Consider the following 18,325-nt stretch of genomic DNA (forward strand, 5'->3'; position numbering starts at 1 on the left):
CACGCACGCACGCACTCACACACACACGCACGCATGCACTCACTCACTCACGCACGCACGCACGCACGCACGCACGCACGCACGCACACACGCACACACACACACACACACACACATATTGGGAGGGAGATAGAGGGAGGGAGATAGAGATGGGGATATTAATAGACAGAAACACTGAGAGAAAGAAGGAGAGAGAGAGAGACAGAAAGACAGTGCAAAACGCTGATGTGGTCTGGATTCTGTAAAGTCCATAGCCGTGCATGGCTGCTTGGGCAATAGTTGGATTTCTTTCATTAACGTTGACTTCTTTCCCAGCTTGGATTTGTATACTTTCAGGATCCCTGTATGCGTGAACATGCGTGACGTGACCAATAAACGGATTGGGATTCTGTCTTTTCTCTTCCTCTCCGTCCGTACAGACCTGGAGAGTCAGGAGGAGCTGGAGAAGAAGAGGATCCGGCGCATCATCTCCACCGACTTCCCCCTCTACTTCGCCGTGGTGTCCCGCGTACAGCAGGAGAGCGACCTGATTGGCCCGGAGGGCGGCAGGCTGTCCACCAAGCTGGTGCCCCACGTGGAGGCCATCTTCCCCGAGACGGCGGTCACCAAGAGAGTACGGCTGGGACTTCAGGTGAGGAGGAGGAGGACGCTGCATGAAGATGGATGGGATGGATGAAGAAAAGTTACATTTTGCATTCATTAAAATCAAAATTCAATGATTTCAATGATTCAGTAATTTCATGAAGAAATCATAGAAATTCCATATATTAGAAAAGAAATGTTTAAGAAGTACTGAAAATAGCTGATCTACAAGCTTGCAACACGGTGCGAAGCAACGTCCACAGCTGCTGTAAACAATGAAGTTTGACGAGTTCAGTGGCCTTTATGGAGAAGGGAAAGAATGAGGGAGAATTCTGAATCAGTTGAGGAAGGAGAGAGAGATGAAGGTCACTTCGTGACGAATTGATTCAGAGTCCACATTGTGGAGGTTCATTTCTTGCATTGAAGAGATTTCTTTTGGTGCATAATTGGAAACAGCAGTTTTTCACTGGAGACAGATTAGATGTTTAGTTAGTTTAACAGCTGACTCTTTTCCTCTGTCCATGAACCTGTGCCAAAAGAAATATCTGTGCCAGTCACCTCAATTCTGTGTTCCCCATTTCAATCATGCCGTGTTCACATTGCCAGTGTTTCTGCACACACAAGTCACATTATAATGCCTGTAGATTGGCTATTTTTGGCCATGAGATTCACACATGTACAGTAGTTGGTTGCATGTGTGATTATGGTTGTGTTATGATGTACTGTGCTCTAATCTAAAGTGTGTGTGGTAGTACAACCACTCCTATAGACAGCTATGTGTGTCCCTGGGTCTGTCCCTCCCTGGCTGGCTGGTTGGCTGGCTGTGTCCGAGCACGAATGCTGGCTGGCTGTGTCCGAGCACGAAAATAGCTTTTAGTTGTTTTTCACAAACAAGTGTCACTGTTGCGCAGCCTAACACACACACACACACGGTAACTGTCATTTCTCATCTATTTCGGACGCGGGGTGGCTCGTCGGAACCGGACTGGAACTTCCGGGGACCCCCACACGCCCACGGAGTTGCACCACTCACTTCACACACGTGTGATTTTAATATACATTCTCTGTTTTCTATCCAGTCTCCCTGTATTCCTAGATCTGCCTACAAGCCTTCTCTATTACATAGACTTATAGTAGTATTGTGCTCGTGTGCAAGAGGTGGCCTTAAGTATCACAGGCCCGTTTCGCTCCAGATATCCGTGTGGACACAGTGTGCATTTGACTTCTCGTGCGAGTCGATCCCACATTCCAAAACCTCCGCAAGTGAGACTTTGACTTTGCTTGCCAAATATGGTGGTGCAGCATGCAGAAAAAGAAGACTGAAACAGTGAGACGTGTTGTGTGACGATGTATTCCCCCTCTACAGATTATTCCTTCTTTTTTTAAATATCGTTTAACTCTCTACTCTCCCACCTCACAGGCTCAGCCGATCCCCGATGAAATGTTAACTCGGCAACTGGGCAACCAGGCGACCTTCAGCCCGGTGGTTACCGTGGAGCCGCGCCGGCGCAAGTTCCACCGTCCGATTGGGCTGCGCATCCCGCTGCCTCCGTCCTGGCGGGAGAGCAGTCGCGACGCCGGGGAGGGAGACACCACTAGCCTGCGCCTCCTCTGCAGTGTGATCGGTGAATTTAAGGGGTTTTGATTTTTTGAAAACTTTTGATATGATTAACTTTGTACTTTTACTCAAGTGCATTTTGAATTCGGGACTTTTACTTGTAACGGTGTATTTCTACATTGCAGTATTGATACTTTTTTTTTTTTTTTTTTAGATATTTTTTTGCGGCTTACGCCTTTTATTGATTTTTGAAGGGACAGACAGTAGGCTGACAGGAAACGGGAGAGAGATGGGGGGATGACATGCAGTAAAGGCTGTGTCGGGTCCGGGAGTCGAACCCGCGGCACACTGCGACTGGTTTACCAGTCCGGTGCCCAGACCGTTACGCTACGGCCTGGGCCCAGTATTGATACTTTGAGTACTCTTTCCAGCACTGGTCTACTGGTGTGGTACCAGCTGATCATCAGCCTGTTGTAGTGAAGTGAATGGCGGGTAACAGGCAGACATTAAAGTCTAATCAGCACATGTGCACATTACATTGTCAAGACAAAGTCTATTTATTTATTTTTTACCCAAAAGTGGACAGAGTCTCAAGGAGCTTTGAGGATTAGTTTAAGTACAGACTAATCCAACAAACGGCAGGCGAGAAACAAGTCAGAGACAAGACAGAATTTTGACTTGTGGAGAACAGGCACAATACAGGCCTATATGTACTGTAATTGGTTTAAATACTCAGGCTCAACAGTTCTATACATTGAAACTATACAAAGCATAGGATGCCTCTGGTCAACAAATGAACCTGGCATCTGTTTACATAACATGCATCTAAATTACAATTTAGGCACTCATTTCTTAAACTTCTCAGTCCTGGGGATGGATTTCAGTCCTGAGGATTACATAGCGGTCATTTATGAGATCAGTGCAGATTCGCAAAAAATCTTTTTCAGTCTTTTTTTTTTGCTTTAAGCCTTGGGCACTTAATCCAGTGTGAAAAACAACACAAGATAATGAAATAGTCAACCACGATCATAAGTAAACTAAGAACCTATCATCTGTCAGTAACAGTTATGTCTACATAACACTATCTACACTTAGCCTTTGCATAAGCCTGCAAGGTCACTACAACTAGTCTCTAAAGTCTACACTTTTAGTCAAGAGTGTCTCAGTCACCAAAACAGAGCTAAGTTACACAGTATCGCTTTTATTGCGTAAACATGGAGTTAATACTAACTTGATTACTGAATCAATGTGGTTGGTGTTGTGCAGGTGGTACAGCGGCAGCCCAGTGGGAAGACATCACTGGGACCACCAAGCTCATGTACACCAACAACTGTGCCAACTTCACCACCAATGTCTCTGCAAGGTGAGGAACCTGAGTCACACCAACTTGACTCTACACAATGCTCCTTATTTGGAGCAAAACCATTCATCAGCCTTGAGTATTCTTTACAACACGTCTGTTGCATAGGTAGGTACATACAGTAGGTTTACATAGGTTTGCATATAGGTTGCGTAGGTTTCACTATTTCCTTGGCGCCTCTGTAACACAGCAAAGACAGCAATCATGCAAAATTGTAACACGATTACTGACTTTATACTAGAATATATTTAGGGTAAAAAGTACCTAGAGGTAAATACACCAACTGACAAAATTGCTAAAGTTATTATTTTGCTATACTAATTGCTCTGGGAAAAAGAAATACTTTTATTACACCCCTTTTTGAAAGCTATTGCCGATGTATTATTTTCTTTTTATTATTATTTATTTTTGTCTTTTTCCAGAAAATAATTATACATATATTATTATATATCCTTGGATATAATATATAAATGGACCCATAAGGGACCATTTGGTTACACTTGTACAGTTACAAATGTCACAGTTACACACAAGGATAAGACAGAAAGGAGGCCCATGTGTACATGTAGGTCACGTTACTACACAAGGATAAGACAGAAAGGAGGCCCATGTGTACATGTAGGTCACGTTACTACACAAGGATAAGACAGAAAGGAGGCCCATGTGTACATGTAGGTCACGTTACTACACAAGGATAAGACAGAAAGGAGGCCCATGTGTACATGTAGGTCACGTTACTACACATTGACGTCTATCCGTCCAGGTTCTGGCTGGCAGACTGTCCGCGTACGGCCGAAGCGGTGACCTTCGCCAACCTGCTGTACAAGGAGCTGATGTCGGTGCCCTACATGGCCAAGTTCGTGGTGTTCGCCAAGATGAACGAGGCGCGCGAGGGGCGCCTGCGCTGCTACTGCATGACGGACGACAAGATGGACAAGACACTGGAGCTGCACGAGAACTTCACCGAGGTGGCTCGCAGCCGAGACATCGAGGTAAGCCTGTGCGGTGTTAGAACTTCACCGAGGTGGCTCGCAGCCGAGACATCGAGGTAAGAACTTCACCGAGGTGGCTCGCAGCCGAGACATCGAGGTAAGAACTTCACCGAGGTGGCTCGCAGCCGAGACATCGAGGTAAGAACTTCACCGAGGTGGCTCGCAGCCGAGACATCGAGGTAAGAACTTCACCGAGGTGGCTCGCAGCCGAGACATCGAGGTAAGAACTTCACCGAGGTGGCTCGCAGCCGAGACATCGAGGTAAGAACTTCACCGAGGTGGCTCGCAGCCGAGACATCGAGGTAAGAACTTCACCGAGGTGGCTCGCAGCCGAGACATCGAGGTAAGAACTTCACCGAGGTGGCTCGCAGCCGAGACATCGAGGTAAGCCTGCGCGGTGTTAGAACTTCACCGAGGTGGCTCGCAGCCGAGACATCGAGGTAAGAACTTCACCGAGGTGGCTCGCAGCCGAGACATTGAGGTAAGAACTTCACCGAGGTGGCTCGCAGCCGAGACATCGACGTAAGCCTGCGCGGGATTAGAAAAGCATGCGATATTCCATAACATAACATTGTTGATACCTCGATGACGATATGCAGTATATATTATGTATTTATGCTTCAGGTTAGGTTTAGCAAACTAAAGACATATTAATTAAATATGTAAAACAAATATCCAGCCTAACAAAAGGCAATATAATGCCTCTGAACTGTAACTTCCAGTTGCATTATTGTACATATAGCCTAAATGCAATAATAATATTAGGCCTGCTACAATTCGGGATGGAAAATGAAATTGTCCTTTTGGATTTGGGGAGTAGTTTCATGAGGAGCTACAGGGAAGTCTCCATTCTCCACTCCACAGTGCCTTGCTGATGGGATTGCTCAATGGGCAAATAGACATAACAATATGCCATTTATTTACCTTGATAAATCTACAGTATACCTTGCATGATGATATATTTTCGATCTTGCAGCCTTTCATTGAGGTCAGCACTAGATAGCGGATAAAGTTAGAGCGAATTGGATTAAAACCCATTTTGGGCGGGAACCTCTTTTGGTGTTAGCACTATGTTATGCTTTAGCTATTGAAAAATAGCAGATGTACAAGCTCATAGCGCGCCACGAGCTTGTAGGTCTGCTATTTTTGAAAAATCGAAGAACCACTGACATAGAAACATAGCTTTTTCAGAAAACTGTCAGGATGTAGACGACATTTTTAGAATCTGATCTCAGGTCAAAATCGGTTTAGACTGCAAAAAACAAAACAACCTGTATAATAGTGTACTGTTATTAGGAGGATAAAGCCCTGGAGATGCTTCATCTTGTTTTTGAGGGGGTCATTGTCATAAATATACAAAGTCTACAATAAACAGAACAATTCAACAAATACAGTACAAAAAGTCAGCATGCTGAGATAGTTTCTCTAGTTGTGCCCAAGCAAATTTAGTGTCATGTCGCCCTCTGGTGGTGGCAGTATAGCTCTTCGAGAAAGGCTTGACCTCAATATTGAGATTATTTTATTTTTTTATTTTACTTTTTATTTTTTCAAAATTGAATGAGCTTTGTTATCGCATATTCTCCAACTGTAGCAACTGAAGCTTAGGCCGTCAGTTGTTACTGATCCATTTTCTTGGGGTTTAATCCAAACAGCAGGGGAGCTTTTAGGCACGCACGCACACACACACACACACACACACACACACACACACACACGCACACGCACACGCACACGCACACGCACACACACACACACACACACACACACAAGCTCATAATAACTAACTAACCTAGAGGAATTCGCACATCTGCCAATCAGCTGCCAATGATCACACATACAGTTGGGTTTTACGGTTTACGACACTAGTGTCTCTGATTACAAGGCAGCACCACCTTGTGCTTCCCCCAGGTGATGGAGGGCATGCCGTTGTTCCTGGAGTGTTCTGGGAACCTGGTGCCCGTGAGGAAAGCCACCCAGCAGCCGCGGAGCTTCAGCTTCCAGGCGTTCCGAGACAACCGGCTTCCCGTGTCTGTCAAGGTACTGTCACCCTACAGTCTGTTCCTCTATTTCTGTCTCGTTCACTGTCTCTGTCGGGTTTTTAGAGACAGATTTATATTTAGTTTTGCACCCGTGTCCCACTGCAAAAATAGCTTATCTACAGTACAAGCTCCAGATGAGTTGCCAAGAGACTCAAATTTCAGCTCGCAGATCTGCTATTATAAACAATCTGTGTTTGTGTGTATTAATATTATGTTTATCACTGCACATACAAATGTATATAAATCCACATAATAGAGAAAAAAAAGGAAATCATGCATACATTCACGTCATTCAGATGTCCGTGTGAAGGTCTGAAGTGTGTATGTGTAATTTGTGTAGGCCTATGTAGGATTGTCAGTTGTGTTCTGTGTGTTCGTATGTGTATTGACAGTCCATTCATAATGGATGTTGTTGTTGATTTTGCATCATATGTTCAATTGTTCATTCATAACTTCCTTACATGGAAAATGTCATGAATCTGTATTTGTAAATAGTTTGTGGATAATGGATATACATAAAATAGGGGTATAATGGTACACTTATTTATACTGAACAGTTTCAGTACAGGGCGTGATGTGTAGGCTCCGATCCGAGTGAAATTAACCGGTGAAATCTGAGTTCCCGCAGTAACACCTTTACCCAGTTAGGACGGGAACCCCTTTAGGGGGTTTTACCTTTCAACCCAGTAACCCCTAGTTGTTGCTATGTACAGTAAATACAAGATACGAAATACAATACAAGATTTTCATAAAACTTAGGTCTGGATTTAGAAGGTATTTTTAGAACCGGCCTCAGGTCTAGATTTTAGGGAGTGCACCATACTGTGCTACAGAGTCACCAGGCTTAGCCCTGAACCCTGTCCGTCATGACGGCAGCCGAGATGTACGAGTTTGAAGACCTCCCTGTTAATTAATCTCCTGTGTATTCGGGAACACTTTGGTTTCTCTATAAAGTACAACAACGGGGACAGACGAAGTCGATCAGATGAAAGCAGTGTGGCAGCGTTGTTCCGTAGCATCTCTGTGGTAGTAAATAAACTGGCTTTGAATATAATGGTGTTTGGTCTGCAAGTGCAATGGAAAATGATGTTTGTTAGTTTAGTTTTACCCCTTTGAGAGGAAAATGCAATAGGAAAGTTCAGTTCTTAAAGCATATATTTTGTTTAATTTAACGTATTATTTTCGATTACATTATTTATTGGAGAACTTGGTTTGGAGCGATAATAGCAGTAGGTGTTTGTATCCGGGTAGCTTAGTCGGTAGAGCTCTGGCCTTTGGACCACACGTTCATGGGTTCCATCCCAGACACCGCCAACTCAGCGTATGAGTTGCACGGCTTGGGTGCGGGAAGTACGGAGAGCTGATGGTAAGTGTGGCGCTCCACCTCAGCAATCATTACGGGGACAGACTCCCGCATGTTACCAGCTGATACCGACAATAAGCTACTCCTGACCGACTTTTAAATTATTTTCTATTACAATATTCTTGCTATTCTTATAGCAGTAGGTTTTGTATACATTTTGTTGTACTGTTACACCCCTAAGATATGTATGTGAATTAAAATACATCACCTAAAAGTGCATAATTGTAAAAGCCTTAAAATCAAGAGTTCCTTTTATGTAATATGATTCTTTGGTTTGACAGTACATCTTTCAGCATTCAAACCTCTATTAAACTTGAGCAGCAGCAGTCCTGTGACATTAGGAAATAACATAATACTGTATCACAGGACTGGCACTACGTGTCTAGACTCTAGAAGAAGGTTTCAACTGTTGCTATGTGAAAACCAACATGCCAACACCCAGTTGGATGTTTACACCACTAGAAAGCGGTTTGCTAAACAAAGATTTAAAAAGTTTAATATGTATTATTTGATACAATATCGTATGTTTTGTTTTTTTAATATATATGTTTTGTTTATAGCCCTAAACTGTCTATAGTATTATGGCAGTTGTGGAATATTTAAAGGTATACACTTCACATTTTTTACTTATTTTTGTGTAATTGGTCTTCACTAATGCTCATTATCAGATGGAACAATTTCTGTCTTCTCACTCTGTCTCAGAGGAGGGCTGTAGCCTAAGCCTATACCTGCCTCGTGCCTACCACCAGTGACATCATCGGTAGGCCGGTTTAGTAATTTTGAACCAGATTTAAAACGTCTTTAAAACCAGCTTGTGTGAAGCACAAGCTGGTCTATTCAGTCGCTGTGCTAGTAGTCACTTTCTCTCCTTTAAGCCAATGGGGAGTCCACAGTGCCTTCCCATACTCTGAACGGGTGTAAGAGCGTTGTCGCTGACTGACTGAGTGGCTGAATCAGTCGGTGCTATACGTTCACCCGAACGTCCACTCGAGCTATGGCATCACAAGTTCAAAAATAAAGTAAAGAGGGAAATTGGTTGGTTCAATAATCGAAACATGTTTTTTTTAAAACATGATTGATGAATCAAACTGAGAGCAATATGTAATTTCTTTTCTATACTTTTGTTATTAATGCAATAATCAAATGGCTTCTATTTCAGCATGCTACATTTCCAGGGAAGAGAAATGCTGTAGTTTCTATTAGCTTCGAATACGCATACGATGATGTCACTGGTAGGCAGGTTTCCGCACTGTCCACGGCCCTCCTCTCAGACACACAGAGAGAATAGAAAAAAATGGCGCCATCATTAGTAAGGAGTATAGACCGATTCACAGAGGGTTTCCTGGGTGCGGCCATTACTGAGGTGTACCATTGAGTGCAGCAGCACTGATTAGCTACACCTGGCCTACGGAGCACCTGCTCCATGGATTACCCCTCAGTAATGGCCGCGCCCAGGGCACCCCTCTGTGAATCGGTCTATAGGGACCAATTATATGAACATATATAGGTTGGAAATCGGTGAAGTGGTCCTTTAAAGGTGCTATACATTATTTTATTTATTTTTTATTGTGTTTAAAGGTTAAAACTCTATATTTTGACAGTAATCTTTTCTATAGAGTGTTTGTTCGGTAACAGGGGTCTTTCATGAACAGAAAACATCATTTCCATCCAACTCTTCCGCATTGGGCTTGGGCTGCTGCTGTGCTTCCGGTCGGCAGCCTACTCATTCATTGTGAACTTACGTTGACATGATGATATTATCTAAAACGTCTTAAATCTCCTTTTAAAAACGGCAGTTCTTCCATGCTCCCACTCACTCTCACTGCTCACGCAGTGCACTCACTGACAGACTGTCTCTCCCCCATTAGCTTCTCTCTCTCTCTCTCTCGCTCTCTCTCTCTCTCTCGGCGCACACACTGCTGTGTGTGTGTGTGTGTGTGTGTGTGTGTGTGTGTGTGTGTGTGTGTGTGTGTGTGTGTGTGTGTGTGTGTGTGTGTGTGTGTGTGTGTGTGTGTGTGTGCGCGCGCCCCGTGAGAGAGAGAGACAGACTGGAATGGCTTAGGGTTGACGACAGAGTACAGAATCTTGCAATGGGTCTGGTCCAAGATTCCATACAGCACCAAGATACCCATGTATACTTCCTTAATGTCAACGAAGTCCACACCCATAACACCAGAGGGAGCTCAACAAACCATGTGCAACCCAGATTTGGCACAAACAAGGGACTAAATTATTTTAGCTCCTATGCCACCAAAATGTGGAACACCCTACCAACAGTCATTAAGACATGCGAATCCCTTGACTCCTTCAAAACCGCTCTCAAAGGGCACCTACGTACAGTACAGCTGCATTTCGAAACTGGCCCCCGTAAAACCTGAATCCTCCCCACCCCTTTTTTCCCTCACTGTATATGTTTTTTTTTTACTTTTTACCTCCTCTATGATGATTTCCTGTTTTTGGCTATATAGAGTATTTTTTGTAAGTCTCTAATTGTTACGATGAATTGAACATGGTGGGCCCTATTGTAAACAAGTGTAATACTTTATGGTGTCGTCCACAGTTAACAGTTTTGTATTGATTTGTGCTTGAAATGTACTGTAATTCTCCAATCTGTTAATACATTCATCAATCAATTAATCAATCAAACGTTTTAGATCATGTCATCATGTCAAAACAAGTAACAAAACAAACTATGAAAAACCACGACATCAAATAATCAAATGAAAAAGTGTGGTTTAAAGAACTCAACTTTATTCCTACAAAATCATGACCGTAAGTTCACAATGAATGAGTAGGCTTCCGACCGGAAGCACAGTAGAGTAGAGTTGGATGCATATAGCCCATTGTGAGAGAGAACCCCACAAAGTATAGTTACAGTTCTCTGCTCTCGTTTTATTTGATTTCAATGTATTTTCTAATCACTAAAGAGCTGAGAGAGATGGGGAGATTCCCGTACTGAACAAATATTCCATTACTATGGAAATATAGAGCTATCTTTAACACTTATTTTAACAAAATTATATCGCATCTTTAACTTCCTACTAGAAAAACAATGCTTAAATATTGTTTATTTTCCACCCCCTTCTTGTTTATGTTTGTGTGTCACCCTGAACTCATTTATTTGCTTCCATTTCTTTCATTATTTGTTTGCTCTCACCTCCATCTTTTTATGGAATGGCATTTTAGTTTTTATTTGTAAATAAATGTGCGTTCATCTCTTTGTTTGTGTGTCCGTTTGTCAGTGTCTTGCTTGATTGGTAATCCGTCGTGTGACAGAGTCGCGCGCCAAACGTAGACGAACTATGAGCTCAGAACATGTCGCCACGCATATGCTGTGAGCTCGTACCGTAGCTCGGCTATGTGAGTCGTGGCGACACCTACGCTCGACAAATTATGAATCAACCTCACATTTGTCTATATGATGTTACAGTATTTTATCTGTGGTCATTATAGTCCTTTCGTTTACCTCTCAGTGTGTCCATCCCTCCAGTCCAGACTGCCATTTCTGTCTGTGTGATGTAGCCTATTCGTCCATCGCAACCAGATGAATGGCTTGTTCAGTACAGTGTCTCCACGACGGTGTATACTATAGCCTACCCATGACACAAGCTACCTGTGCCAGTCTACCTGTGCCTACCTATACCTACCTACCTATCTACCTATCTACGTGCTCTGTTGTTGAACCGTGTGTGTGCAGTCTGTGCACGTCCTATATGTGACTTTCTCTCACTTTCTTTGCCTGCCTGCTTATCTTTGCGGCCTTGCCTGTCTGTCTGTCTGTCTGTATGTCTGTCTCACTGTCTCTCTTTCTCTCTCTCACGGGTCACTGTGTAACCGTCTGGTCTGACAGACGTCCAGGTAAAAAGTGCAGGTAAATCTCTCTCTCTCTCGCCTGCCTGTGGACTGCTTCCATATACCCTGTACCCCTCCTCCCCCCTCCTCCTCCCCCTCCCCCTTGCTCCTTGACCTGTGTTACTGCTCCGCGCACCCACGCCACTACAGAGAGTTCTCATGCCGGGATTTGTTGTACTTTTTCTTCTCCCTCCTTCTCTACTGCTTTCCATTATCTTTATCTCTCTGATGTTCTCTGTCTCGCTCTCCGTCTGTATTCCATTTATCCCCTCTATTTTATTCCCTCTTTTGTTTTTGGCATTCTCTCTCCCCCATCTTTTTCTATCTCTTTCTCTCTCTCCTCCTATCTCCCTCTCTGCCTCTCGCTCTCTCTCTCCACTTATCACTCTCTCAGGTCAGAGACAGCAACAAAGATGCCACTGGGTTCTTGTCCTTCTTGCGAAAGTCCACCAAGTACGAGGAAGCACAGCACGTTCTGTGTAATCTCAACATCGCCATGCCGCCCTGTGTCAAGGTGAGTGCACACATACACATAACACAGAGTTATACTTGGTGGTGTTGCACCCCGAAAATAGCAGATCTGCATACTCATATGCTATTGGTGTGCGACACAAGCGCACGCACCTAAATAAATCAGGCTAAAGTCATACTCCTGGTTTAAAGACTTTTAACTCTAAAAATCTTATATTTAACCATGAAAGAACCTTTTTTGTTGTGAGGACAAGGACAATTGTCCTCACACTATCTATTTCTCAAATGCAACTCTACCTTTGGTCCTCCATTTGGCCCTCACAGCTATAGTAATCCATGTACGCATGTAGCCTAAGATTTAGACTCTCATAGATGTAGGTGTAAATATCTCAAAACACGGATTTGAAAGAATTCATAATATTTTCACTTTTGTGACCGCCTTAGGTTGCTGGGAGTGAAGAGCGTCGGAGAACACTGACCCCTCTGGCCCTGAGAGAGCGCTACAGTGCCCTGAACGAGCCCGGCCTGGGTGAGTGTCCCTTTGCCTGACCGACGTGGGTCCTCTCTCTCCCAGTGTGTAACTATCCATGAAGGAGAAGGACCCTGAATGTTGCATTGACCCACACCCCTCCTTCCGCTTCCCTCTCCACCCTAACTCTATTCCCACCTCTCTCTCGTGTGCACGCATGGCACAAAGACTTGAGCCTTGGATGCAACGCACTGCTGTACTACATCAGAGTTTTTTGCAGTGCGGCTAGGCCAATTGAATGTATGCCCAAAGATGGGGTAGCCTTGCCTAACCGAAGCCAAAATAGCTCCATGGCAAATGGCTAACTAGCCTTTTTTTTCTTTTCTTTCTTTTCCTTTCTTTTATGACTGTCCTGGTAGCCATGGTGACTGATGAATGGTTTTGCATGGCACTGGTCCCTCCACTGCGATTTCCAACGGCATGGCAGCAGATGTTATTAGCTATTTTACCATAGCTTAGCACCGAGAATGTGCAGGACCTCGCAGTGGAGTTACCGTAGACAGAGGAGCCTTCCGATTGGGTCGGCGACAAATCAGCCAAGAGTCCAGAGTTGTGGTCTGATTGGTTTGAATGACGATGGTGCAAAGGAGGAAAGGCCTTTTCTGTCTAACAAATACTCAGCACTGCTACATTGCACCACAGTCCCTCTACGATATATTGAATGCTACATAGTAGATGGGACTGTAGCGTCTGTATGATATTTTTTTATCTAACTACCCCACTATTTTAACCTACACTTCCACTGACCACGGTCTGCAAACCCTGAGGTTCGTATGGACAAAGAAATACACTATATTTTGTGGGTAATGCCTATGCCTATTCCCGTCTTTTGCTTTTGTTGAGGTAAGTATTGTCATTGAATTTTAACAGCAACTGCCTGAACCCTAGAGTTCTGCAGAAATAGGTGAGCATTCCTGCGGAAATCGTAGATCTACAAGTTCACAATTAGTCGCAACATGACGTTCTGTGAGCTTGTAGATCATAGTGTATTATAATTCTAATAGTTGGAACAGTTTTGTTATTAGATTTGTCCTAAAGCAACAAACGACTTGCACATTTTGATGTAAATTGACATAATCACAGTATGTAGTTTTAACAGTTATTGTATATAAATTATTATACAATATTATAGGGTTAGAATTAACATGGGATGCATAGGAAATGTTCTAAAAATATTACAATCATGAAGTAGTATAGTAATTGACTTTTTAGTTATTATAAAAGGTATTAAATGTGTTTGTGGATTGCAATCAATCAGTCAATCAATTTAATTGTATTGTCACAACACAGATGGGGTTAAATTCTTCAGTTATGCAGCAGATTTTCACTGTTGCTGTTTAAATTGCGAATAGCTACTTATGAGTATTTATAACTGTAGTTATAAGAAGATTATAATCCATTTTAAGTGTATTTATAACACATTATATGCATGGGGATGTATAGCAATTGTTACCCAAAAGGATTTGTAATGACATGGATTAAAGACAGCTTGGTTGTTTGCGGAATTGTTACAATCTGTTCAGATCGGACACAAATATATTTGTTTGAGAGTCACGCGTGACTTGACCAAGACATGTCATGAGATTATTTTTTTATTGAGCGCCTAATATTGAAGCTACTATATGGTAAATATAAAAGAGGCTATTCTGAATCAATACAAATATATATATATACATATATATCAAAGGCGAATTAATGTTATTCTGTATGACATGTTGTGACGCTTGGTAAATTTAACACTGGAGGAGGGGTCACTGTGTATATCTTCCATCTGTTTTATGCGACTTCAAACAAAACAAGCAAAAAAAATTATCAGCATTTGAGTCAACAAACTGTGTTCTATTTACGCCCCAATATGACATCTGCTCTGTCATCCCAGGCAGTAGGAGAAAAAACACACTCGATGGTTAACAATGACATATATATTTTAGTCATGAAAACATAGAGCATGTACTTGCTCAATCTTTCTTAATTTCATGCATACAGCTGCTAGATCAAAACTTAATTTGAATTCACAACATTCAAGACATTACAAATATATTTTGGCATCTGGTCTGAACACACCTTTAGAGGAAATCGAAACATGGTTTCTTCTATAATCTCTGTTACAAAACAAGGTGTGCCTACTATACTGTATACTTTGTGCACTGCACATACAATACAGAGGCAAACTGTAATCAATCACCTGGTGTAATTTGGGCAAGCCATTATACAGTAGGCAAAGATTTAAACATTTTCTAAATATATCCTGATGTGTTGCTAAACTGTAGATAGCTGTAGATTATTTTCTGCTATGAATACAGGTGTGCCTTGAGATTTTGACTTGCCAATTGGGCTCAAAACTTTTGAAAACCACTGCTCTACGGTGCCGTGTGTGTCTGAGTGGAGTGTTGTTTCTATTCAGCTGCACTGAATGCCATGGAGAGGACGGAAGTCAAGATCGGCCTCATAGCTGAGCAGCTGGGTCTGAGCTGGGCAGGTCAGTTCTGTGTAGGAGCTGTAGTATGCAGGAACAAATGTTTTCTGAAAATCGCTGTGCTTCTTCCATCTGACACCCGTTTATGTGTTTGTGTCTGTGCTCCATTGTCAGAACTGGCCCGGGAGCTCCAGTTTGGTGTGGACGACATCAACAGGATCCGTGTGGAGAACCCCAACTCCCTGCTGGATCAGAGCTCTGCCCTGCTCAACCTGTGGGCCAGCAGAGAGGGCAAGAGGGCCAAGAGTAAGTCTGACACCAATTTCACTGTGGACAAACCCGATATCAGATCTGAAAGACCTGCTGACTCTGTGATGTATAGTGGATGTGTTGTGTGTTGTTTAATTATTAGGATGGTGGAAATGGACAGGGGGATGAAGGGTGGGTAAAGGGAGAAGGGTCCATGGGGGATATTGAGTGTTGGTGTTGATTTTCTATTGCTTGATATGGAAACTCGATTCTATGTGAAAAGTACATTCAAATATGACAATTCTGTTCTATCTTATTACACATTCAAAGTGTTACAGAGCAGTGATGTACCCCATGCATGTGACAAGATGCAGTCAGAGAATGGCATATACCTCTGTGTTTACACTGTGTGTGTGTGTGTGTGTGTGTGTGTGTGTGTGTGTGTGTGTGTGTGTGTGTGTGTGTGTGTGTGTGTGCGTGTGCGTGTGCGTGTGCGTGTGCGTCTCTCGCAGTGGAGAGTCTCTGTGGGGCTCTGAGGAACATTGACCGTTCAGACATTGTGAGTTCTCTGGAGGCTCCTCAGACGGTGCCTGGTTCCTCAGAGGAGGGCGCCTGTCGACTGTCCGCCTTGTCCGGCGACTCTTCCCTGCTCTCCATCAATGGTAAGACACATGAACACACACTCTCTGCAATAATAATAAATAATAATAATAAACGATCAGCAGCACCGTTTCTACTAAAATAAAGACAGATCAGCTAAGATAGGTTACGATCAAATAACATTGGATATGTTGAGACTTAACTTAGTAGAGTGGTTTCATTAGGCAATTACAGCTCAACTAGAATAAAACAAAGGGCAGAATATTTTAACATCTTACTGGTGCAGGGGTAAAGTACATGCCTGGTATACTTCAAGCCAGTTAGCCTGGTGTCTAGCCTGGTGTCTAGCCTGGTGTCCAGCCTGATTCGCTGTCAGTTAGCCTGGTGTCCAGCCTGATTCGCTGCCAGTTAGCCTTGTGTCCAGCCTGATTCGCTGCCAGTTAGCCTGGTGTCCAGCCTGATTCGCTGCCAGTTAGCCTGGTGTCCAGCCTGATTCCAGTTAGCCTGTGAATTATTTTTATTTTTATTTTTTCACAGAATCAAAGATTTTATGGTCATGAATCACCAGGATCCTGGATGGCTTGATTCTAGGCTTACAATAATTTATATAAATATTTTTGTAAATCTCTATGGGAAAAATGAATGGCCGAGTTTTCAGTGGAACCTGACAGCCATGCCCACTGCTATGCCCTATTGCTGTTGCCCTGCAACGTCCCCTTATAATTCACTATACTCACCCCACACAGCTGGCACAGTTTTATTTGTCCTACTGAATTTGACATAGCGGACTACTGAATCAAACTAGTGTTTACTTTTTACCGTAGTAGGTTTTACTCTCGAGTCTCGAACTGGCGCAAACAGTAAGAAAAGCATGGACAGAGTGGCGCTGGCTGATGAAGTATCAGCAACAACGTGGCTACGTAACAGGTGACTTTATGAAATACGAGTCAAACAGGAGGATGGCCAAGTGACCAAACAAATCACAGAACGCTGCGAATCAGGCTGGAAACCGGGCTACGATTAACCCCTCTGACTTCCATACATAATATTAGTTGTAACATTAATTAGATACTAATAGTAGTAGCTATATGCTTGAATAAAAAAAACATTTAATGCATTTAATTGAGCATCGTGCAATCTAAATGTGATCTAAAATATCTTAATAGAAGAGCAGGGACACCATGCATATACACATATTGATCAAAATAGCAAAAGATATTGAGATGGCAGCTTTAAGTAAAATACTACTAACTAGCGCTATCTAAGAGCAAACACCCTTGGAAGATGTGTAAACATTCATAATGTAGCAGCAGACTATAGGCAAAGGAAAAGCTGTGTTAGAAGGTTACTTGGAGTTTCACGGTGAACTTCCACCTCTGCTAAGCTTTCTGCTCCTCCAGTGTAGTGGTTTCTCAAAGTGGATTCCAGGGACCCTGGGTTTCTTTATTTTTCTAAATTGACCCTTACAAGTCTGTAACTCTGACAGTATACACATGGAACCAAATGGACCCATTAGGGTCCATTTGGTTCCATGTGTATACTGTCAGAGTTAAGGGGAGGGACATGGAAATGTAAAAGTGTGAGAACCATTGCTCCTGCAGTGTCCAGGTAACAGCTAATTCACCTTGTCTCTGTTGCTCCACAAGAGGTCACGGACACAAGGTCGCCGCGCCTAGTCCACAGGCCACGCGTTATTAGACCGCCGTTTTTCAGAAGGGGTAAGTTGAAGCAGGGCACTATACTGTAGCTCGGGGCTGCATGGACGTATGTTACTCTTGATGATGCTGCCGATGTTGATGATGAATATCTTGAGTGACCCCTCCCACGAGCAATATTCTTTTGAGTGACGTTGACGACGCGCTGTTGGGGAATGGTGTCATCCCTCCCACCACCACCATACACCCAGGCGCGCGGTACGGTTGCCAGCATGCGTCTACGTAACAACACCATCGCACTGCGTACCCATGCATTCCCCCGGCCGGCGGAGGTGGCACAAGATCATTCTTTTTTTGTTGCAGTTCTTTCACACCTCATGTCTTCCTTTTAGCCCTAAACATGATGGTTCAACCACGGCCTTGATATATGAGGAACGAGGATGTCACCCTGCCTCACACAGGATAGCTCAGACTTCACAGACAGTAAAGACTAATAACATACAATTACAATTATAATTTAGCCATTTAGCAGACCTTAATCCAGAGCGATTTACAATAAGCAAGAACAACACAAGGTAATACATCAAATGTATAGTCTAGGAATGAAATAGTCTAGGTCTAGGATCATAAGTAAAGAACCTATCATCTGTCTAACAGTA

General features: G+C 43.2%; 1 protein-coding gene across 1 annotated transcript in view; it reads left to right on the plus strand.

The window, feature by feature from the left end:
• Positions 1-18,325, plus strand: part of LOC310879489 (uncharacterized protein) — a 139,139-nt gene that overhangs the window by 100,460 nt on the left and 20,354 nt on the right. Inside the window, exons 28-38 of the mRNA XM_083794220.1 lie at positions 420-631; positions 2,003-2,207; positions 3,407-3,503; positions 4,264-4,492; positions 6,401-6,529; positions 12,141-12,260; positions 12,662-12,746; positions 15,151-15,225; positions 15,337-15,468; positions 15,924-16,073; positions 17,658-17,729. Of these exons, the coding sequence (XP_083650346.1) occupies positions 420-631; positions 2,003-2,207; positions 3,407-3,503; positions 4,264-4,492; positions 6,401-6,529; positions 12,141-12,260; positions 12,662-12,746; positions 15,151-15,225; positions 15,337-15,468; positions 15,924-16,073; positions 17,658-17,729 (1,506 nt within the window). The remainder of the gene's footprint in view (positions 1-419; positions 632-2,002; positions 2,208-3,406; positions 3,504-4,263; positions 4,493-6,400; positions 6,530-12,140; positions 12,261-12,661; positions 12,747-15,150; positions 15,226-15,336; positions 15,469-15,923; positions 16,074-17,657; positions 17,730-18,325) is intronic.

Source organism: Protomyctophum parallelum (assembly GCF_964188405.1).
Source record: "Protomyctophum parallelum genome assembly, chromosome: 21".
NCBI classification, from domain to species: Eukaryota; Metazoa; Chordata; class Actinopteri; order Myctophiformes; family Myctophidae; genus Protomyctophum; species Protomyctophum parallelum.